This window comes from Triticum aestivum, chromosome 6D (assembly GCF_018294505.1).
Source record: "Triticum aestivum cultivar Chinese Spring chromosome 6D, IWGSC CS RefSeq v2.1, whole genome shotgun sequence".
Taxonomy (NCBI): Eukaryota; Viridiplantae; Streptophyta; class Magnoliopsida; order Poales; family Poaceae; genus Triticum; species Triticum aestivum.
The window spans coordinates 486,567,979-486,591,349 of record NC_057811.1 but is presented as its reverse complement, the minus strand read 5'-3'; the positions used below and the strand labels follow the sequence as shown (position 1 = coordinate 486,591,349).

Below are 23,371 nucleotides of genomic sequence, written 5' to 3'. Positions count from 1 at the left end.
GGCGCTGGATGAAGCCAGCAAGGCGAAGCCGGTTCCCCCTCCGAAGCCGGCCAGCGAAAGCAGCCGGCAGCAGCATCACCAGAACAACAAGCGCAAGGCCGACCAGCCGGCGTCGCATCACAACAACCGGCTCGTCGCGGCCACCGACCCCGCGGCGGACCCGGTGGCGAAGCGCCGGCAAACCAGCAAGACGGCATGGCAACCCGCCATGAGCTTCGAGCAGATGCTCGACGCCCCCTGCAAGTACCACAGCGGCGCAAGACCCTCCACGCACACGCTTCGGCAGTGCGCCATCACCAAGCGCATCATGAGGGGCGACGCCCCGCCCCCTCCGGCTCCGGCTCCAGGCGCGGGACAGCCGCCTCCGCCTCCACCACCACCTCCAGCTGGCGGCGCGATGCGCGACGACGCCTACCCGGACCAAAGCGCGGCCTGCGTCGTCTTCACCAGCCTCGGCGACGACAAGCTGAAGCAGTATTTCCAAGAGCACATCGTCACCGTGGTCAGCACGACACCTATCGAAGAAATCATCGGGTGCCGGGATGCCTCTGGCCGGGTTGCCAAGTGGGCGATCCAGCTAGCCGGCCACACCATCCTCTACGAGCCCCGCACCGCGATCAAGTCTCAAGCCCTGGCCGACTTCCTCGTCGACTGGACCGAGGCCCAGTACTTGCCGCCGCCTCCCGACTCGACGCATTGGCGCATGCACTTCGACGGGTCCAAGATGCGACTCGTCTTGGGGGCCAGCATCATACTATCGTCCCCGAAGGGCGACCGGCTCCGCTACGCGCTCCAGATCCACTTCGCCGCCTCCAACAACGTCACCGAGTACGAAGCCCTTGTGCACGGCCTCCGGCTTGCCAAGGAACTCGGCATCCGGCGCATCCTGTGCTACGGCGACTCGGACCTGGTGGTGCAGCAGTGCTCCGGCGAATGGGACGCCCGCGACTCCAACATGGCAAGCTACCGCTTCCTCGTCCAGAAGCTGTCCGGATCCTTCGAGGGCTGCGAGTTCCTCCACGTCCCGCGCGCGGAGAACGAAGCAGCCGACACGCTCGCCAAGATCGCCTCGTCACGACAAGCCATCCCGTCCGGCGTCTCCCTCGAGCACCTGCGCAAGTCGTCCGTCAAGCCATCGCCGGACTCCGAGTCCATCCACGTTCCAGACGACCCGGCCGCACCTCAACCCGGCCCGGGGACTGCTGAACCCGACCCAGGGGTTGCTCAGCTCGACCCGGCCACCATCGTCCCGGACCTGGACGTCGCCATCCCCGAACCCGGGGGCTGCTCAAGCCGGCTTGGGGGCTGCCGACTCGGAACCCACCCTGGTGGCCGTCTTTGCCGTGGTTACGACTCCATCTTGGGCCCTCCCAATATCAGAATTTTTGGAGAACGGGGTTCTCCCCATGGACGAGACCGAAGCTCGGCAGGTGCAGCGCCGGGCGTCCGCCTACAGCATCATCAACAACGAGCTCGTCAAGCGCAGCTCCACCGGCGTGTTCCAGCGCTGCGTCGAGCAGGAACGGGGCATCGACATCCTCCTCGACATACATCAGGGCGAATGTGGGCACCACGCCGCATCACGATCCCTGGTGGCCAAGGCGTTCCGCCACAGTTTCTATTGGCCCACGGCCCTCCAAGATGCCGAGTCGCTCGTCCTCAAGTGTGAGGGACGCCAGCGCTTCAGCAAATGCAGCCACCAGCCGGCGTCAACACTCCGCACCATACCGATCGCCTGGCCCTTCGCGGTCTGGGGACTCGACATGGTGGGACCCTTCAAAACCGCTCGAGGCGGCATGACGCACTTGCTGATGGCAGTGGACAAATTCACCAAGTGGATCGAGGCAAGACCAATCAAGAAACTGGACGGGCCAACAGCCGTCCGGTTCATCAAGGACATAGCGGTGCGCTACGGCATGCTGAACAGCATCATCACCGACAACGGCACCAACTTCGCCAAGGGCGCGCTCGAGCAATACTGCTCCGTCTCCGGCATCCGTCTCGACCTGGCCTCCGTTGCGCATCCGCAGTCCAACGGGCAGGTCGAGCGGGCCAATGGACCCATCCTGTCCGGCGTCAAGCCGCGACTCGTCGAGCCGCTCATCCGCTCACCCGGCAGCTGGCTTGACGAGTTGTCAGCCGTTCTCTGGAGTCTACGCACCACGCCGAATCGGTCGACCGGTTTCACCCCGTTCTTCCTCGTCTACGGAGCCGAAGCCGTCATCCCGACCGACGTCGAGTTCGACTTGCCGCGCGTCGCGATGTACACCGAAGCCGAAGCCAGAGAAGCCCGCGAAGATGGTGTCGAACTGCTCGAAGAGGCACGCCTCCTGACGCTCAGTCGCTCGGCCATCTACCAGCAAGGCCTGAGGCACTACCACAGCAAGAAGATCAAGCCCCTCGCGTTCCGATAGGGCGACCTCGTCCTCCGACTCGTCCAAGAGCAGGCAGGCCAGCACAAGCTGTCCCCTCCATGGGAGGGCCCATTCATCGTGAGCAGGGCCTTGCGCGACCGCAACGCCTACTACCTCATCGACGCACGCAAGTCAAGGAAGCGCAAGAAGGACACTGCCGGTGAAGAAACGACCCGGCCGTGGAACGCGGAACTCCTCCGCCTGTTTTACAGTTAGCCGCACGAGCGTATGTATCATCGCCTTTTGTGAACGCATGAAACCATGGGGTCCCCGAACAAATCTCGGGGGCTGCCTTTTGTCGACCAATTTATTGTGTCCCTATTTCCTTGCATCACTATACCACTGAACCCGGCCACCGGTCCGACTCGCTCGACCCGGGGGCTCGGGGGCTGGCCGACTCGGTCGCCACCCCGCCGCCTTACTTGGTGATTCCTGATAAAGTTAGGATGCCGCGGTCCCCCACTTCGCCCTAAAGCCACAGATCCAGCTGTCGGCTGTCGGCTGGCAAGCACAACGGGCCAAAGCTCCTTCGCGCTTCATACACTAAGTCAAAGGCTGCCGGGTCGATCGACCCGGCCCACCATTCATCAAATGAACAGCCGCACGACCGGCTGCTCCCCAACCGGCTTCACCGGATTGCCGCCAGCCGGCCCAGTGGGTGTTTCGCTCGCGCTCAACGTTTCGAGGGACCCAAGTCCTGCGCGCTCCTCTCAAAGAACCGAACTCCTTGTCACGGACAGGAGCCTCGGCCGTCTAACTCGCGGGGGGGGGGGAGGTTTGAGAAAGGAAAAGCGCATGAAATCGGTCCAAAAAACGAAAGGCAAAAAAGCAAAAGCACCCACGACATCTACACAAGTATTTAAGAAAAGGCCCATGGCCCGAGTTCATTACACCCTAAAACCCCCAGTGGGTGGGTGGACCTGCTATTTAACAGATTTTACACAAAGTGTCTCAGGCATCTCCAGCGCCGCGTCGCGACATCAACGACTCTCCCCTGGCGGCCTCTAGGTCCAGCGAGGTGCCGGTGTCCTCCTCAGCACCCGCGTCGCGGTAGACGCCCGGCTCCTTCGAGCTCCCCTCCGGATCGTAGAGGAGCAAGCCGTAGTCGTCGCCGTCCACGACCCTGCCATCTTCCGTCCACTTCGGATGGAACTCGTCGTGGAAGGCGAACTCGGCGATGTAGCTGGCCCGGGAGGCGATCCAGCCGGCTTGCTCCTACAAGAGCTGCTCCGAACCGGCCCGCTGGCCCATCAACGCGTCCAGCTGCAGGTCCGGATGCCAGGACAGCGCGAACCGGAGCGCCATCTCAGCACCGGCACGAGCAGCGGAGACGCGCCACTCGCCAAGCCGGTCCGGCCCCATCTCCAACCAACGCGCCAGGCGCGACAAGCTGCTCGGTTGGACGGAGTCCGGCCATAGGGCCGCCGTCATTGCGGTGCCGGCCCGGGACAGCCGCCCTAACTGCGTTCCCAGGACCTGGCGGGCCTCAGCGGCGGCGATGATCTCCGGGAAGTCCAGGCCACCCGCGGATCCGTCCCGGACCCAACGACGCCGGTCGGGTCACGCTGATAGCGGACGGCTTCCTCCGCCAGCCGCTGCGTCTCTGGGAAGGCCCCTGCCGCAAAGGAAGAAGCGAGTTAGAAGAAGAACAACAAGGAAGAAAAGCCGGATCCCGACCCGGCAAACGACAAGAAAAAGCACTTACTAGAGAAGGACTCTTCCAGGTGCTGCGCCTCAAGCAACGTACCACGCCGCTCCCGCTCGATGGCGCGGTCGCGCTCCTCGAGCGCCTTCTCCAGATCGGCCGCCTTGGCAAGGGCCGCCTTCAGCTTGGCGTCCTTGTCTTCGGCCGCCTCGCAGCGACGGGCCTCGTCCTGACGGGCCCCCTCAGTCGTGGTGACCTGCCCCCGCAGGCGATCCACCTCGGCCTGGAGCCGGCCCTTGTCGTCGGCCAGCTAGCCGCGCTGCTGGTCCGCCTCCACCAGGGCATGCTGCGCCTCTGCCACCTTGGCGGCTTCTGCCTTAAGGAGCTCCACCTCGGCCTCGAGGCGGCTCTTGTGACCTGCCAGCTGCTCATGCAGCTGGTTGGCCTCGTCGAGAGACCACCGAGCCGCGGCCACCTCCACCCTCGCCTGCGCCGCCTCGACGCCAATATGGCCGGTGTCGGCAACGAGCCGGTCGTAGTGATGACCGGCCTGGAGCAGACGAGTCCGCCAGGACAGCACCTCGGCTGCGAAAAAGAAGGACTCAGCAGAAGAAAAAAAGCAAGACTTAAGATTTGGCCCAACTGTTACACAGTTGGCCCAAATCTCGGGGGCTACACCCAGTGGGTGCGCTAGCGCGCCCCCCACTAGAAAAGAGCACAAGAATACCTGCGGCGATGCGGAGCTCCTCCTCCTTGGCGGCAAGCTGCTCCATGAGCTCCCGGTGCTTGCCCAGGAGACGATTGTAGGCGGCGACCCGGAAGGCGTCGAGATGCTGAAGAAAGCAGAAATCAGAACAAGGCAAACAATCTAAAGCTTCGACCCAACTACTACGTAGTTGGCCCGAACCTCGGGGCTACACCCAGTGGGTGCGCTAGCGCTCCCCCACAAAGAAGAAATTACAAGAAGACTTACCAGAACGGCGCGCTCCAGGTCGCGCGTCCTCTCCACCTCGGCCTGGGCGAAGGCCTCGAGCCGTTCCGTCCGGCCTCGCAGGCGGCGACTGACGGCGTCCAGCGCCGCCTCCTCCTGGGTCTGAGGCCCGAAGACAACGGCGCCCCCGCTCCGCGCCGGGTGCGCCACGACAGCTCGGCGCCCTCCCTGCCGGGGCACCAAGGCGTACTCCCCGCTGGCCGCTCGCGACGCGGCCAGCACCTCCTCCGACGCCCCTCCCAGCGCCGACGATGACCCGGACGCCGGGATGCCCTGCGTCGCCGTCTCCGGCCCAGCTGCCGGGGTGGCCTCCGGCACCGCCGCCCGCGGTGCCTCCTCCAAAACCGGTGGCGCCTCCGACACCGCCGCCCGCAGCGTCTCTTCCAAAACGACGCCGCCTCCACCACCATCAGTCCCCGCTCGCTCGACCACGTCGGCCCACGGCGGGGTGTCATCCTCCACCTCCATGACCTCCCGGTCGGGGATCACCACCTCAGCCCGGCCTCCACGGCCGCGCTCCCTCACCGACGACGGCTCAAAGACCGTCGCCGCCACCACCGTGCCCTTCGGCATCTCGCGTCAGGCCGGCTCCGCGCCGGCTTGCGCCCATGCCGCCGCCGCGTCGGTCCAAGCACGGACCGACGCCGCCTCCAGCTCCGCCTCGGCCCGGTTCCTGTCCCGCCAGGCCAAGGCTTCGGCGTCGTTCGGATCCAGGCCGAGGTCCGAGTCGGCCCGTCCCTCCACCTCGGCCTGGTCGGCAAGGTCGGACCGGCTCCTGCGGAACGCGGCCCCTTCGGCGGTCGCGGCTTCCGCCACCGCCCTCGCCAGCGCGATTGGCGACCTGGAGAAGAAGACAGAATGAGCGGAAAAGAAACAAGACTAGCTCAAGAAAAAAATCTAAGCGCAAACGAGAGATGAAGCTTACCCCGCCAAGACCGGGACCGGGGTTGGCCTCCCGTGCCCGCCGCCGCGCTTCCTCTTGGCCGGCTTCCCAGCCGCGGCCGGGTCCGCCGTGCGCTTCAGGGCCCGGGGTCGCGGCACGACGCTGTCTTTCCCATGCGGGCGGCTCGGCGCCGCCCCGTGCGAGGACCCGGCTCCGCCCGCGTCGCCGCCTCCCTCGCCCAACGCCACTACACCGACAACTGGCGTCAGCACCGACCGTTCCGTGTCGCGGTCAGCAATTCAAGACACATGAAGAAAAACATGAGACTTACCCGCGCGACGCCCAGCGCCGGCGTCGGACTCGGCCTCCTCCTCCCGCCATGACCGCGGGCTCCTCTGGCGCCACCGGCTCCACTTGCGACGGGGCCCGGGCGTAAGGATGCCGAATCGCGTTCAGAAGTACCCCCCACGTCGCGTCAGGACGGATGAGAAGGTGCGCGGCAGCAAAGTAAGAAGACCAGACACTCACCTGCGGCGCCGGGTTCGACTGGCTGTACGGCGCCTTGCCGAACCGCCAGTCCTCCCCAAGGTTGGCCTTGGAGATGTCATTCACGCCACGCGCCCCTGCCCCTCGGGCCGAGGCCTCTGCTCGCCGCGCGGCAGGCGAACGCCGACGTCCGTCTCCCGCGGCAGGCGCCGCGTCGCCCGGAGTTGGGTGATGTCCTCGGAGGTGACATTCGAACCCATCCAAGAGCCCGATGGCAGCGACATGATCAAAGGAAGAAGAAGGAAGATGGACGGGGAAGGAGTTCTGCTCGGAGCAGCAGGCGCCGCAGTGCGTCAATTGCAAAGAGCGGAGCGAGAGCAAAGGGACAGGAGGGCGCGAGCGAGAATAATGTCCGCCGCCCCCTGCCCCCGGATTTATAACCCTCGGTTTGAACGTGGGGAAGTGGGATCGTCTGCATGGGCCCGTTCCACTACCCCGGAATAAGTGCGCACGTACACGCGCAGTAACTGCCCGAGGAAGAGCAACCGGCCCCCGGACGCCGCAATAAATCCGTGCGCTTGGGCCGAGGGCGCACGGCGGTGGGCCCCAGCCCGTCGCCCGGTCCCGTCACGCGCGTGGCATGTCAGGCCCCTCCGACTTTCGGGCACCACGCGGCGCCCGCGCAAAGCCCGAGGATTGCCCCAAGATTCGGCGGACTTCTTGGTCCCCACCACGGCCGGGATGCCACGATCCGGTTTTCGAGAAAACCGGCACACAGTGGGTGTTGCCGGACCCGACGCTCGCAGAATCCACCTTGCTTAAGGGGGAAACTGCGAAGGCCCACTCATCCGAAGACGGTGGACCTTCACAGCTTCGGGGACTACAGTCGGGGGGATGGACCCTGGGCAGGCAACGGAACCCAGATCCTCTTCAAAAAAACCAACGGGGCTGGCACCGCCCCTCAATACCGGCCAAGCCCCGCGAGCCGGCCAGACTAGCCGACCCGGCAAGACACGTCGACTCGGCCTCAACAACTAGCGCAAGACCGCCGAACCCGGCACGGCCAAAGCCTCCTCACCAAGCCAGCGCCACCCATGGCGTGCTACGCAATCCAGCCGCGGGTCAACTCCCGTCCCATCCAGGCCGTATGATGGGGACGAGACTTCAATCAACGATGACCGAGGCAACAGTGCCCCGCCCATGCCTCTGGTCAATAGGAACGTGGCAACAGTGCCCCTCACCTACCCGCTGACCAGGGCCGGCGTGGCTACAGTGCCCCCGCCCTCACCGCTGACGACAGCAAGCGGCAACCTGACGGAGAGCAATGTACGCGACTCAACTCGGCCACGCCCTGACGATCGACAAGACGACGCACAGTCCCCCTAGGCATGCAGGGCCCGCACCTAGGGGAACCCGGCGAACCACAAGCCCTCAGCGGGACCCAGCCCGGGTCCCCAGACACCGACAATACGGACCCACCGACTTGTAACATTACCATTGTACCCCCGGGGGGTTGGACTATAAAACCCCCCGGGAGCCCACGATCATTCGGGGAGCGAGCAAGAGGACTAGCCACAAAACAGCAACACCGGAGAGAAGGAGCAGCCCAAGCCTTGGCCAGCTTCCTTCCTCCTCCATACAGATCCAGGAGCAACATTGTACTATCGATTATCCAACTACACTCGGCAGGACTAGGGGTATTATCTCTCCGGAGAGCCCCGAACCTGGGTATGTTCGGCGTCCCGCGCCCGCTCATGCTAACCTCGCCTCTGGAGTCCACCAGCGCCCTCGAGCCTTCTCCTCTCTTTAGCCATCCCTTGCATCTGCGTGCGCCCACCACGACACTTTCAGCACATACATGTTGAAGTATCCTCTCTTCAGTTCATGCTAAGCTCCAATTTAAAATCTGGCAAGTAAACTGATACAAAATGAAATACATAAGACATATGTTGTAGCATAATATTGCAGTGAAGAAATTGTAAGGCATGTGTTGTAGCACGACCATTGCAGAATTTATATTGTTCCAAGACAAAAAGGACTAAATATTTTTTCAGACAAAAAATGTATCAGCATGAAAGTGTTCTTGCTAGGTTGAGACTTGAGACTGTACGTCCAACCAATAATTCTGAAACTGCATACCTACTGTCAGGTAACCCAGCATCCTCAACAGTGACCACCACAGTAGTCCTCCATTCCTATTTCAGAATTGATCAGAACAAGATCATCATGCAGCCATCCCCTTTCGCCGTTGGGTCGTCGCCGCCGCTGTAGCCGATCTATATTGTCGCCATGCGCCGAGCTCTCGTGCTTTAGACCGGCGCCCTCCTCACTCCCCCAGCCACCGGACGGCAGCTGCTCGCCCCCCACCACCACGGTTGGAGCCTGCGGGAGAAGGGGTGGGAAGGAACAGGGAGGAAGAGGGGTAAGGGGCGAGAAGAGGGTGCCTAGAGCCTCGGCTGTGGTAGGAGGGGTGGGAGGGAACAGAGAGGAAGAGGGCGGCCGGAGCGTCATGGAGCATGGGTACTCGAGGAAGACCCGTTCCGGCCATGGGGATGTGGATCCAGCGGAGGAGATCCTCCAGCGGCAGAGCTTGGCAGGGGCGCCGGCGCTGGGAGGTGCAGCCGACAGGGAAGGCGAGGGGCGTCCGGATCCGCGGGTGCTGGCGAAGAACGGCAGCTTGGCGGCGGTGGTGGCCGGTGGCGCGCGGTGAGGCGGGGCGGGGCAGGAGGTGGCGGCGCGCTGCAGGAGGAGATGGGATTGGGAGGCAGGGTCGTGCGGGTGGCCGGGGTTTTTTTTTCTCTCCGCCGTACCGGTTCGGGCTGAGTTATGACGAGGACTGCGGGTTCAATTATTAAAAACCACAGGACCTTTCTGTAAAAACGCCGCGACGGTGAACAATCCATGCTTTATTATTATTACTAGGGAGAGATGAGGTGTTTGGTTGTCACTAAAAACTATGATTTTAATACTGTAGTATTTGCAAAACCGTGGTATTTTCTCTGTTTTTAAAAAAGAACCGCGGACCTCTTTTTTAAAAACTGAGCTGGCGAAAGAAACGCCTCGTCGTCATCTTCCTCCTTGCTCCAAGCCGCTGTCACCTCCTCCTTCATCCTCATGTTGCTTCTGCTCGACGACCTTGTTCCGTTGAATCTCGGCCGTGAACTCCTTCGCTCAACCTTTGCCTCTGATATGCTGTCGTGGTGCACTGTCTAGTAGCTGATCGCCGGTACATCATACACCTCTCCGTGCCGGCATTGATCCCTGCCTCCTGTCGTTTCCCCCTCCAGCCCCGTCACGCTAGCCGTGAGGAACGGAGCGAGCAAGTCCCAGGTCCAAGGCCCCCCGCCGCAACCGTCACGCTAGCCGTGAGGAAAGAAACGCCTCGTCGTCATCTTCCTCCTTGCTCCAAGCCTCGCCTTGCCACCGAAAATGGAGGCGCCACCAAGGGAGCCGCCGCCCCAGGTCCAAGGCCCCCCGCCGCAACCGTCCCTCACCATGTTGCCGCCTCGCGCCGCCGCCGGAGGCAGGCCGTTGCTCCCCCGCCAACTGGATCAGGGGATGCGCCTCCGCGCGGGTGGATGCCCTACCCCATCCAGGCCCGACGCAGGGAGGAGGAGAGCACCTCCGTCACCGTCATCGGCCGTGGCCTTCGCCCGGCGGCTTCCTCCAGCGGTGACGGAGGAAGGGATGATGGAAGGGCGCCCCGGCGGCCTGGTACGGGAGCTCCGCCCGAGCCGCCCAAGCGGGGGACGGCGCGGGGGCGGTCCAAAAATCACGGGAGCTTTGGACCATTCTGTCAACAAGATATATAGCACTCCCTCTGTTAACAAATATAGCACCACTGTAAACAAATACTCCTATCCTATTAATATATCATCATAGAGACACTATGATCTGTCAGCTCAGCATGTAATAAACAAAACAAAATCCATAACTTTTCTTACATTTCACATCATATTTTTCGGTATGAGATATTCTATAGCTTCATAAAATATATGGTGTCCAACTCAAATTGTTAGAGTAGTGATCTAAAACATGTTATATTTGTTTGAAGTACAGCTCGAAGAAAAAGTACACTCTGAGCTGGCTTTACATTACAGGTGGGATCACGGAGCACTTCTGCTGGTGCTACTTAATTCGTCTCAACCAGTTTTCTCGTTCTCTTTCGTGCATATATTGATGTATAGAAATTTAAATCATGTCGATCAATTGATCGATCCAATTACCTCATCGATCAGAGCAAAAAGACCCTGCTTTTTCCGGAGGAAGATAGAAGAGATAGATGCTCTGGTTTCTCTCGATCGATCTTACCTTTGTCCGTTTTCATGAGTATTTTGCATGCAGCACACTTCTTGTTTTTTGTCCATGCCTTTTGGAAATTAAAAGATCGGTAGGTGAAGTTGTTTCTTTTCCTATACTTTCTGTTCCATAATACTCCAGTTTTTTATTTCTCGACATGGATAGAACTAAGGGCTCCATTGATTTAAAGGATTTTCGTAGGAATTTTGGAGGATTAAAATCATTAGCAATTTTCCTTATGTTGGTTGTTTGGTTCATAGGATTGAATCCTATAAAAAGTTTTTCTAAGGATTTTTTGTACTACATCTCGTAGGATTTCTAGCAACCACTCAAACCTCTTTGAAGGATTCCTTTGTTTTCCGTATTATTTTTATTTTTATTTTTATTTAGAAAAGGAGGAGGACCCCCGGCCTCTGCATCTAGACGGTGCATGCAACCACTTTACTAATTATTCACACAAGACCTTACAAAGTCATACAATAGTAAGACTAAAGCCACCGTCTAGGCAACATCTGTCGATACTCCTATCCAGTTGATGTAGGGATGCTGATAGTCTGGGCCTAATATCAAACCGACCTCGCAGCCAAACCTAACATCTAAGACCTGAGGTCCCAACCAGGACGCCTGCCGGGTATGGGGCACCCACCAGTCCGGCGCACTCCTCAATCAGGACGCTTGTCGGGTATGAGGCCGCCGCAGCCACCTGCCACCAATCCATCTTCAGTGTTGTACTGTTGCATCTACCTTGCCCAATCTAGCTGCCGTCGACGACTCCACGACGCCATCATCCTGCGCTCGTCCATCATCACACGCCCACTAGCGAGACCCCGCTGCTCCATGCCGCCGTTGTTGACGTGCCAGATGCCATGCCGCTCCTCCGACGCGAAACACCAACTGTTGCCATTGGTCCCATCCCCTCCGCCCGCAGTTCCTCAAACCGAGCACCCAAACGCCCCAGGTGGCGCCTCCAAGAAGGGTACGACACACGCAGTGCCGCCGCCACCTAATCTAAGGAGATTTAGGGTTTTTAACCAGGGCATGGGGTCGGGGTGGAGGGCAGGGACCTCGACGGCACCTGCAAGGAGGAGAACGGCGACCCTGGTCGTCGCCACCGTCGGGATGAACGAGTCATCCAGAGTTTCCTCCGGTCCGATGTCACCTTTACCAGCCCCCGCGAACGCACCGAGGCCGACGATCGCGATCGTAGGCCACCAAATGCAGCGGGAGAGAGCCTGCAGCACGGAGGAGATCCATCGGCGACTCACCGTCCACGCGGTCAAGACGCCGTCCATCCACCCCCACGAACGTCACCAGCCGAGGGCGCCGTCGCCATGCCTAACGGGGTCGCCGCCCCTGGTCCAGGTTCCTCCAAGAAGGCCGGAGTGGCGAGATGCGCCACGAGCGACGAGATCCGGCATCGCGCGGCCAACGTCATCGCCCAAGCCCGCCGCCGCCGGGAGTCCCACACCCATGGATCTGGGCACCCGTGCACCGCCGCGAGTCCGCCGTCTCCGGGATCCGCCACACCGTCGGGAGGGCCGCACCCCGCGGATTAGGACGCCCGCGCCGCCGCGGATCCGGAAACGAGAGGAGAGACCCTCCGCCGTCGCACGCACGGGCTTTGCCCGGCGCCGACCATCGGCAGCGGCGGAGGGAGAGAAGGGCGCTGGAGGGACTAGGCGGCCGCGGCGGCTGAGCAGAGTCGCCCGCAAGGGAGGCGACGCGAGAGGGACGCAAAGAGAGCCTTGGCTGGATTCTTGTTGCGTTGTTGTTTTCCGTATGGAGCTATCAAACAAAACAAAACCCGGCGGGACTGATATGAGATTGGCATTTCAATCATTTGGCTTTTTTATTTTCATGTTTTTACAATCCTACAAATCAAAGAGGCCCGTCTGGTGGAAGGAGATGGTCGATGTCATCCATCTTATGACCTACATAACACCAACCAAATGAACGAAGAGCACACAAGTAAATTAAGCTTATACAAGTACAGAAAAGCATTGCGGGCATTTTCTTAATTTGGGAATAAATACAAGTACAAGTAAATTAATAAGCTTATACAAGTACACAAGCAAATTAAGCTTTTTCTTTCTTTTCGGATTTCTTTTTTTCTTTTCGTTTTTTATTTTAAAATTTGAAACATTTTCTTAATTTGGGAATTATTTCGAAATTTCAAGCAGTTTTCACATTTATCATTATTTTGTAATTTGGGAGCAACATTAAAAATAACGAATATTTTTTAAAAATCTTGAATTTTTTAATTTGGGGAACATTTTATAAGATTCGCAATATTTATTGAATTCATGAACATTTTTGGACAAGTTTTTTTAAATTTTTCATGAACACGTGAGCTAGTTGATCACTTCTACTTCGTTCATTCTCCCCTCAGGTTTTCGGGACCTCGTTCCTATATATTGCGCATCTGGGCTAGGCCACTTGATTTTTCTCAGCTCATAAAGAACAACCGGTAGAAAAACTATAAACAGGTTTGTGCTCGAGAAAAAAGTGCTACAGATTTTTAACTAATGTGTAAAGTTTCGTGACTTGTAGTTTTTTTTTTGAGGATTTAAAAATTATTCGCATATTTTAAAAAATGTCATGGATTTTAATAAATGGTGATGAATTCAAAAATATCCATAAGTTTTAAAAAGTGCTCATAAAGTTAAAAAAGTTCATGTAGTTCAATTTATTTTATGATTTTCTAAAAAATCCATAGTTCAATAGATCTTCACGGATTTAAAAAATGTTTATGATTTTCAAAAAGGTTCATGAATTGAAAAGATGTTTGCAAAGTTAAGAAAATATGAACAAAAATGTTTCACTTTATTTAAAAAATCATGAGAGCAAAAGATGTTCATGGATTTCAGAAAAATATTCATGAATTTTAAAAAGTAATGCCCGTCGTGTATTTTTATATGTTGTCACTGAAATTTTAAAAAATGTTTGTGATTTTATAAAACAAAATTCTAACTTGAGACAAAATAAAAACTGAAAGAGGAAATAAAATAGAAAGAAAGAACCGGAAGTGAAAGCGGCAAAAAAATCAGCTCCCTATAGAAAACTGAAATAAATCAATGAAACCCAGTCTTATCCGTACTGTACCAGACAAAGAAAGGCTAAGGGTATCTGCAATGCACATCATACTGTACCAGACAAAGAAAGGCTAAGTGTACCTGCAGTGCACATCACCTACCGGACGCCCCAAATGTCCGCGGACAATGGGCCGGGCATCAGCCATCCAACCGTATATCTCTCAAACAAGGAGGACACCGAGCACTTTTATAGTACATAGATTTTTTTTACAATGCAAAAGATTCCTAAAACAACTCCTGGTCGGAGGTGAGGTCAATGAACCCCCCAACCCCGACGTGTGCCTCTTTGGTTTTAATAGTATTATTACAGGTAGATATAGTACACTCGAGTTGGTTACACAATACAAGTAGGATCATGACGAGGAACCCGCAAAAAAAAAAAGGACCATGACGAGGATAGCGTCAACCAATGGATGGAAAATCTAATTATTTAGCAAAATGGATCTCTGCCGACAAATGAACAAAAAAGGATTTCACATATTCACTTGGTAAAAATTCTCCATGCTTCTCCTAATGTATACAAGGCCATGAACAACATTTTTGTAAAACCCATCCTCGCTAGCTCCCAGGCACAACAGTTGCAGGATGTTCAGAGTATATGGCGAGATCAGACCGCTCACTTGGCATACACAGTCAGCCTCACCTTGGCTGTGACATCGGGGTGGAGCTTGATCTCCGCAACATACTCCCCGACCTCGCGGATCTCCGGGACCTCCACCAGCCGCTTGTCGACGTCCCTACATGGTTTCCACGGTTCAGTGATTAATTTGCCCGTAAGCGAAGCGACGATGATGGGAAGTTTAGTTGCTTGCTGTACACACTTGAAAGGAAGGATTGTTACCTGTTAAGCTGCGACTTGATGATGTCGACGAGATCTTGCGCCGTGACGCTGTGTGAGGCACAGGAAATGTGTGAGAGGATGTGGATTGGAGAAAACGAGAAATGTGTGAGACGATGAAACTGTGCAACTAGGACTTGCCTCCCGAAGATCTGCTTTCCTTTGCCACCTTTACGTGGCACCTTGAACGCCCCGATGGTTTCGAAGACTCGCGCGAGTTGCTGTGCCTCTTCTTTTACCTAGTCAAGTACAAAATGATTCCGGAGTTTATGTCAAGGCCATTGTTTCACAAGAATGTGGTGTGCTAAATCATTATCGTTTTCAGAATGTTGATACTAAGGTTAAGCTGCATCCAAGTTCCATTTCCAGAAAATAAGGATAGTAAGGTTAAACTACAACTATGCTTACTCTTCTATACACAAAGATACTAGGTTAAAGTGCAACTATGATTCTTCCTAGAAAATAAGGATATAAGGTCAAAAACCAAGTGCGCTTAAGCTTTCAGATACTAAGATGTTGAACTGCAACTATGCTTTGTTTTCCACAAAATAAAGATATATGACCAAATCCGCAAGCGTTGCTTACTTTTTTGGACATCTAAGATGCTAAGCTTAAACTGCAATCCTATTTTTGTTATCAGGCCTTCAAACATATACAGTATTCACTTACCCTCTTCTTTTCAGCCTCGATTCTCTCCTGCTCCACTTGCATTTCCCTGCAAAGAGAAGCAGAGGACACAAACTTAATAATCTTAGTTTTGTTTAAACACCAGACTGAACATTGCCTCTGTTGAATACTTTTATGTTTTAACACATGCTCGATCCAAATATAACATATGCAGACTAATGTCTCAATCAGGATGAAAACCAACCCAGCCTTCAGAAAATAAATGTACGAAACCATCCCTTAAAACAAGCATTCACAAGGCTTCAAAATAAACTCACCCTCCTTGTATTAAACTGCTTTTCCCAATCTTGATCAAAATTTTACAAGGAAACTTGCCACTGAATTATTACGCAATGCGAATCTGAACTTGCGGGCACGGGAAAAACATACTACTGCAAAACACATCGATGAGCAGTTCACGGATAAGAAAACATGAACCGAATCTCGGTAGTGCCGCTGCCTATCGGTAACAACTGAGAAACTTAACCTACACAGTACACAAAGAATGCAAAGATACGGCAGGCAAACGAGTGCAGGGCGAGGCAGAGACGTTACTTGAGGACGTCCGGGGTGAGCAGCGTGGCCTTGCCCTTGGGGAGCAGGAAGTTGCGGTAGAACCCGGCCCGGACCTTCATCGTGTCGCCCTTCTTGCCACTTATCTCATCGATGTCGTCCTTAAGTATGACCTACACAGCACCAAACCAATGGAATGAAACAGCATCAGAACCACACATAACTACTATGTGAGGCCACGATGATGGCACGTTGTCGGTCGCATTTGCCGCGCACAATCAAACCGCTGTGCCTTCAGCCATCTGCTATAACTAACAAATCATCCTGCAATCAGCCTCAGCCAATAGCTAGAGCATCTAATGGATTCAGGTGTCAAAACGACTTCTGTTCTACCTCTACTCTAGGCAGCAGCGAGGAGAGGCGAAAGGCGCCAAACAAACAGAAACAGTTGCTGTGGTTGTACAAGCAGCACGAAGCTAATGGCCAGCATTTCGATTTTCCGTGGCCATTTGCACCCCCTCCCCGATGAGCGGGGGAATGGATAGTAGCACGCCACATTACTGTTGTTTCTTCATAGTGTCTGTCAGTCTGTCAGATACATTTTTCCTGAAGAAAACAATGTCACCGGGAAAGATAGAAACTAGCTCGAGCCTCTGCGGAGCACTACTACTATCCTGCCGATTTTGAGCCGTTCCGATCTACGGAGGCGAATGCCTTCAGAAAAGAAGAATTGAAAGGGAGGGGGAGTGACGGACGGACTGACGGACCTGGCGGTACTTCTTGACCCTGCCTTGGGCGACGATGACCAGCGAGGGGGCGCGGCGGGTCTGGAGGCGGATCGGGGAGGAGAAGGCGGAGGAGGGGGAGGAGGCGGCGGCGGTCCAGGGCAGCGTGGAGGCACACGACGGCGACGCCATTGCGGTGTGCTTTCTCTGCTCTGGCGTTGAGCTCGCCCGGGGCACTCTCTTATCCACTTTCCCACCCGTAGCGGATTTGGTATACGGTTTGGGCCTCAGAGGCAGCATTCGGATGGGCTCTGGGGCCCAATGGCCCGACGGTCTTAATATGGGCCGTCAACTGTCCTTTTTTTATTCCTTCTCGCTTGAAAAAAAGGAGAGTATACAGAGTAGATTGTCGAAATCACTAGTCTTTTATAGATCACTCCCATGTCCTCTGCTAGTGACAAGTGATACATTGCATGTACGCCAGTGGTGAGATTTCTTTCCACGCACAGAAGAAATGGGTTGTTTGCTTCGGCAATCCACAATTGTGCCCAGGTGCAGGTTATGAAGAAGATGAGGTCGCTTCCACCGTCGACAAGGTCTTGCCCCTCGAGGATCCGGCTAGGGTCGGGCTTCATGCGGGAGAAACCAAGGAGATGCTGCGCCGGGTGGTTCACCGGAGAACGGCGGCGCGGCGATCCGGCCGTGGAAGGGTCCCTTGCCTAAGGTACGTCTACAGAATTTAACCGTTTTTTATCTGATTCGGCCGGAATCTTGGACTACTGTGAAGAGGAGAAAGAATGCTCGCCGGGCAGGGCCTCGATCAGCGCCGGAGGTGACCGCGGCTGCGCCGCCGGCGGTCATGGCGATCCGGATCGGGGCGGCTCGCCAGGAGCGTTTGAATTCGCTCCTGGGCCGAGACGTGTTGCGTTGTGGTGTTGGGCCGGTGGGTTTGAGTGGGCTGGGGTCCGCTGGGTATGAGGCCCAGCAGGAACCGGTTTCGCTCGTAACCCAGGGCATCGAGGCATGCACGTCCAGATCGTCGTCGATGTCTGCTGCGCCGTGCCCTAGGGCTTTCGTTAGACGAACGCCGCGTCTTCGTTCTGCAGGGAGTGGCCGGGCTCGCCGTATCTTGCCGCTAGGGGCCATGGCGGGGCCTGGAGGTGCTCCGCCGCCGGGGAAGAGGCCGGCAAAACTGAGTGGGGTAGGTCGCGCTGGAGGGGCGCCACCGCCAGGCCCGGGTAGCGGCAGGGGCCTTGCGCCACCGCCGGCTGTCGGCGTTGGGCGTGGCGGCGTGGCTACGGCTGGCCGGGGAGCTGGAGTCTCTGGTGGAGCGCCTAATGCTGCGGCGGGTCACGGCGCTGGCGGTCTGCCCGCTGCCCGGCCGCCGGCGGCATCTCCAGTGGTCGTGCCCTCGGCCGGACGTGGAGGGCCGGTCCTCGGTCCCCGCCCGGTGGCCGGTGGGGCTGCTGCGGGCTGCGGTGTAGCGCCTCCTAGGCCTCTCGCGCTGATGACGGGCTTGCAACCGCGGCCGGCTCCGCCTCCGCACTTCGTTGCCCGGCCGCCTCATCAGGCTGCGCTGGTGTTGTCGCAGGCGCCGCCGCCACAGAGCAATGCCGTTGGTGGTGCTTCAGCTACGCCCAGGGGTCAATGGGGGGATGACGGTTATAATGCCTATGGAGCTGGGCAGCACCGGGGTTCTTCGTCCACGGGTGGAGGTCGTGGATATGCTTGGCAGAGCGACGGATCAGCGGAGAGGCCGTTTTTGGGTCCTACCGGTGGTTTTGTCGAGGGGGCATCTGGCCCGGATCATCGGCAGCGGGGTGGTTTCCGCGGTCATCGTGGCGGTCATCGCGGTCGTGGTGGTCGGTACCGCCCACGACAACCTCCGCCCACCGTGGTTGTCGAGCAGACGACCGCTGGCGGGAGTACCGAGGAGCCAGTGTTGACCGGTCAGGCTATGGAGGTTGTGACGGCTCTCGCTAGTGTTCACGTTCCAGAGAATGAGACTATGGGTGATGTGTCCGTGGATATGCCGGACAGGGCTGATGCTGATAGGGCGTCCAAGTGGGCGCGCAAGAAAGAGAAAATGCTGTGTTATCGTTGTGGTGACAAGGGTCATTTTATTGCTGAGTGTATAGCTATGTTATGTGACACTTGTGGTAAGCCAGAACATGATTCGGGGGATTGCCCACTTCTGCGAGATCAGGCACCATCTCTCATGATGTATGGAGTGTATTGTGCTAAACTCACATTCTTTGAATCTCCTAATGAGAGGGAGGTTCCTGATGAGGCCCAGAGCATGACTACTGGGATTGTTAAGGTGACCAAAGGAGAGGTCTCCGAGACTCAGATTGTGTAGAGGCTCCGGGAGTTGGCCCCTGGGGACTTTCAGTGGGAGCTTGTCAGTCTCGTGGATAAGATGTTTCGGGTTGAGTTTCCTTCGGTGGAGGATCTGCAGAGGCTTCTGAGTTTTGGGATGTGCAAAGTGCCAGGCACAGATTGCATCCTTGAGTTCCATGAGTGGAAGCAGGTGGAGCCTCAGGGCAAGCCACTTACTTAGGCGTGGTTGCGTTTTTCCGGGGGGCCTTCCAAGCCGATGCAGGATGCTAGGGTCGTGGCTAGCTTGGGAATCATGGTGGGGAAGCCTGAGCGTGTGGATATGGCTTTCACCAGAGCTCACGGGATTGCTCGTATACTGGTTAGTATTTTGAATATTGAGTATGTGCCTGAGGTTGTCAAGTGGACTTATCGTGGAAAGGTTTTTGACCTTCTGATTGAGTTTGAGGACGAGACCCTGTTGGCCGAGGGGGCTAACGGGACTGACGTGGATATGCACGAGGGTGATGACAGCGCGGGAGCTAAGGAGACCACGGTCGATGATACGGGACGACAGTTGTCCAAGGGACCGGGGTTCGAGTCTACGACGTCCGAGGATGGGGCGGCTCCACTATCGTCGGTGCCTACGACGACTCTGAGATTTGGGGCTTTCGAGACTGCGTCTGCACCACCGAGGTTGTGGAGTGATCGAGTGGATTCGGATGAGGCTGTTGAGCTCACGTTACCTGCTTTGGTTTTTGAGGATGCTGTGAGTCCCGTTCCTCGGGCTTCGACGGTCTCGGTCAGGGGAGAGGAGGAGGTGCGTGGGCAAGTGGCCACTACCTCACGTGCTCAACACAGTGTCTCTCATCAGGTACTGGATCCGGTGCTTGAGGCGCTGTCTTCAGGAGGAATCCCGGGGCAAGCGGCCTCGGTTCAGCCTTCTGTTGGGGACTCAGGGCAGGTGGCCCCCGTGTCCTCCCTTCCGTCAGGGCTGGACGAGGCCTCGGCAGTGGCGGTCTCACCTTTGGGAGGGGGCCCGATGCAGGTGGGCTCGGATCCCCCTTCTCCCGCCGCTTGGTCTGCTCTGCAGGTTGCGGCATCACCTTCGAGAGGGGGCTCGGGGCAGGAGGCCTCGGGGCCTTACTCTCTTGGGGCGCCTATGGTGGCCGCCCCTCCGGTGCTGGGGGGGAGGAGTTCGGGCAGGTGGCCCATGCACTTCCTTCCCCCGGTGCGCTGCCGTCTCCGCCCTGTGGGGCGCGTCCGACTTCTCCGGCGTTGGCGAGGGCCTCTCCGCGTCCTGGCATTGATGCTAGAGCATCCCTGGAGGCTGACCAGCTCCGTGTTCGGGGTGAGGCAGGAGGCCACACCTCGAGCAGGATTTCTCGAGAGGAGGTCATTGCGTTTGGAGGGATTCCGGATCCGATTTCTGAGGGACGACGGTTGAGCTGCCGTCTCCAGAATCATCCGGAGGTGGACGACATTCAGCAGCGGTGCGCTATGAGGGCGGCCAAGCTCCGTGACGTTGAGGTCACTACTGGTATGTCGGTCAATACCTCTCATTCCATTTTGCATTTTTCTAATGATGAGATTGTCGATAATGCAAATCAGTTAGGAGTTTCACTAGGTAGTAATGTTACTGAAATTTCAAATTCTGTTAATGACCTCCTGGATTTAGAGGCTGAGCGGGCTTTAGAGATGATTCACAACTTAGCAGCGGTTAAGCCCATGAGTGATTCAGAGTTTGATGCGTTGGGGGTCAGAGTGCTCGATAACTTTTGTGCGGATCTTATTCCTCCCATGCCTGAGTCGGAGGAGGAGGATGATACAGCGGTGATTGATGTCGCGAGACCTGCTGAGACTGGTTGTGAGGATCGGTTGCAGAGTCAGAATATCACCAAACGCAAGTGGAAGCGGAAGGTTTATCCGGTGTCCGCAGTGCGTAGGAGTGCTAGGATCCGTACGACAAAAAAAAATTCCATGATGAATTATGAAAGGAATCTTTTGGAATAGCAGAGGTCTGAAAGACTTGGCTAAAAGAAGGTTTCTGGCGGAGGCGTCTCTAGAGCATAGATTAGATTTTATCGCTTTATCGAAAACTGGTAGAGATAATTTTGCGCCACAATTTCTAAATACCTTGTCAGGAGGTATTGATTTTGACTGGCACTGTTTGCCATCGAGAGGGAGATCGGGTGGGATCTTACTCGGAGTTCGATGCGATTCGCTCGAGGTTCGAAGTGTGGTTATGGGAGATTTTGCAGTCAAGTTTCGGGTGCGGTCAAAGGCCGATGGGTTCAATTGGGCTTTGGTGGCAGTATATGGGGCCGCACAGCCTGAACTTAAGCCTGAGTTCTTGGCTGATCTGGTTAGGATTTGTGGCTCTGAGCAGCTCCCTATCCTGGTGGGGGGTGATTTTAACATCATTAGAAGGCGTGAGGAGAAGAACAATGACAACTTTGACGGCAGATGGTCGTTCATGTTTAATACTATCATTGAAAGCTTGGATCTGAGAGAGATTGAGCTTTCAGGAAGAAAATTCACTTGGGCTAACGCGATGCCAAATCCGACGTTTGAAAAGTTGGATCGCGTGTTGGCTAGCGTTGAATGGGAACAGAAGTTTCCCTTTGTAACTGTTCAGGCCCTTTCCCGTGGAATTTCTGACCACACGCCGTTATTTGTTGACTCTGGTGAGGCCACCCACGTGGGAAATAAGAATACGTTCTCTTTTGAGCTTGCTTGGTTTGAGCGAGACGGCTTCTTTGATCTCGTAGCCAGAGAGTGGGCTAAGGATTCCGGAGGTAAGTCTGCGCTTGAGCGCTGGCAGAATAAGATCAGGCATTTGAGAAGTTTTCTGCGTGGGTGGGCTAAGCATCTTAGTGGGATCTATAAGGTCGAAAAGGAAAGGCTCCTTAACCTTATTCAGTCCTTAGATGTAAAAGCAGAAACCACTGTTCTGCCATCCTCGGAGCTTCATGCCAAGCTTGACGCGGAGATGAGGCTGAAAGAGCTTCTTCGAGAGGAGGAATTGAAGTGGGCGTTGCGGGCCAAGGTCCGGCGAGTAGTCCAGGGGGACGCGAACACTCAATTCTTTCACATGATCTCTAATGGTAAACACAAAAAGAAGAGGATCTTCCAGCTTGAACAAGATGAAAGAACGATTTTAGGACAGGAAAACCTAAAATTATACATTACCGAGTATTACAAGCGGCTGTTTGGACCCCCGGAGGATAACTGTGTGTCTCTGGATGAGTCCAGGATTGAGGATGTTCCTCAACTAACAGCAGTGGAGAACGATATTTTGGCGGCCCCGTTCACTGAGAAAGAAGTTTTCGAGGCTATATCGCAAATGAAAAATAATAAGGCTCCCGGCCCGGATGGATTTCCGGCTGAGTTCTATAAGAAGTGCTGGCACATCATTAAGGGGGATCTGTTGCCCTTGTTCAATGATCTCTTCTCTGGGCAGCTTCAGCTTTTCCAACTGAATTTTGGAACAATAACCCTTCTTCCTAAGAAAACAGAGGCTGTGAGAATTGAGCAATTCAGGCCAATCTGTCTTCTCAATGTTAGTTTCAAAATTTTCACCAAGGTCGGGACTAATAGGCTCACACAGATCGCGCATGCTGTGGTGCAGCCTACCCAAACTGCTTTCATGCCGGACAGGAACATCCTTGGAAGGGGTTGTGGTCCTTCATGAAACGCTCCATGAGATCCACACGAAAAAGCTAGACGGAGTTGTTTTCAAGGTGGATTTCGAGAAAGCGTACGACAAAGTCAAATGGCCTTTCCTTCAGCAGGCCTTACGCATGAAGGGTTTTGATGAAGCTTGGCGACGCCAGGTAGAATCCTTCACGCAAAAAGGGAGTGTTGGAATTAAAGTGAATGATGACATTGGTCATTATTTCCAGACACACAAGGGCCTGAGACAAGGTGATCCAATGTCTCCTATTCTGTTCAACATTGTGGTTGACATGTTGGCAATTCTGATAGGAAGGGCCAAGGAGGCTGGTCAGGTGGGTGGATTGGTGCCTCATCTAGTTGATGGAGGTGTATCCATCCTGCAGTACGCTGATGATACAATCATCTTTATGGAGCACGACTTGGCGAAAGCGAGAAATATGAAGCTGGTGTTATGCTTATTTGAACAATTGACCGGACTGAAGATCAATTTTCATAAAAGCGAGTTGTTCTGCTTTGGTAGAGCCAATGAGGAACAAGAGGCTTATAGGCAATTGTTTGGATGCGAATTGGGGGCGTTACCTTTCACCTACTTAGGTATACCCATTCACCATCGTAAACTGACAAACAGAGAATGGAAGAGCATCGAAGACCGGTTTGAGAAGAAACTAAGTTGCTGGAAGGGCAAACTCATGTCTTATGGAGGCCGACTAATACTTATTAATTCGGTGCTCACGAGTATGTCTATGTTTCTCTTATCTTTTTTCGAAGTCCCAGTTGGTAGGAAAAGGCTGGACTTCTATCGATCCCGGTTCTTCTAGCAGAGTG

The 23,371-nt window shown here is 55.7% G+C and overlaps 1 protein-coding gene across 2 annotated transcripts; it reads right to left on the bottom strand.

Annotated features, from left to right (window-relative positions):
- Nucleotides 1–14,207: 14,207 nt before the first annotated feature.
- Nucleotides 14,208–16,825, bottom strand: LOC123146264 (50S ribosomal protein L9, chloroplastic-like). 2 transcript variants are annotated; one of them, XM_044565883.1, is made up of 6 exons: nucleotides 16,595–16,824; nucleotides 15,870–16,000; nucleotides 15,318–15,363; nucleotides 14,790–14,887; nucleotides 14,652–14,699; nucleotides 14,208–14,547 (listed from the first exon to the last, which is right to left on the bottom strand). In XM_044565883.1, exons 1-6 carry the CDS (start codon nucleotides 16,742–16,744, stop codon nucleotides 14,427–14,429), a joined length of 594 nt encoding a protein of 197 aa, XP_044421818.1. In that variant the 5' UTR covers nucleotides 16,745–16,824; the 3' UTR covers nucleotides 14,208–14,426. The 2 variants fall into 2 exon arrangements, with proteins under 2 accessions (XP_044421818.1, XP_044421817.1); XM_044565882.1 differs by having other exon boundaries at nucleotides 14,652–14,887; nucleotides 16,595–16,825.
- Nucleotides 16,826–23,371: the final 6,546 nt, after the last annotated feature.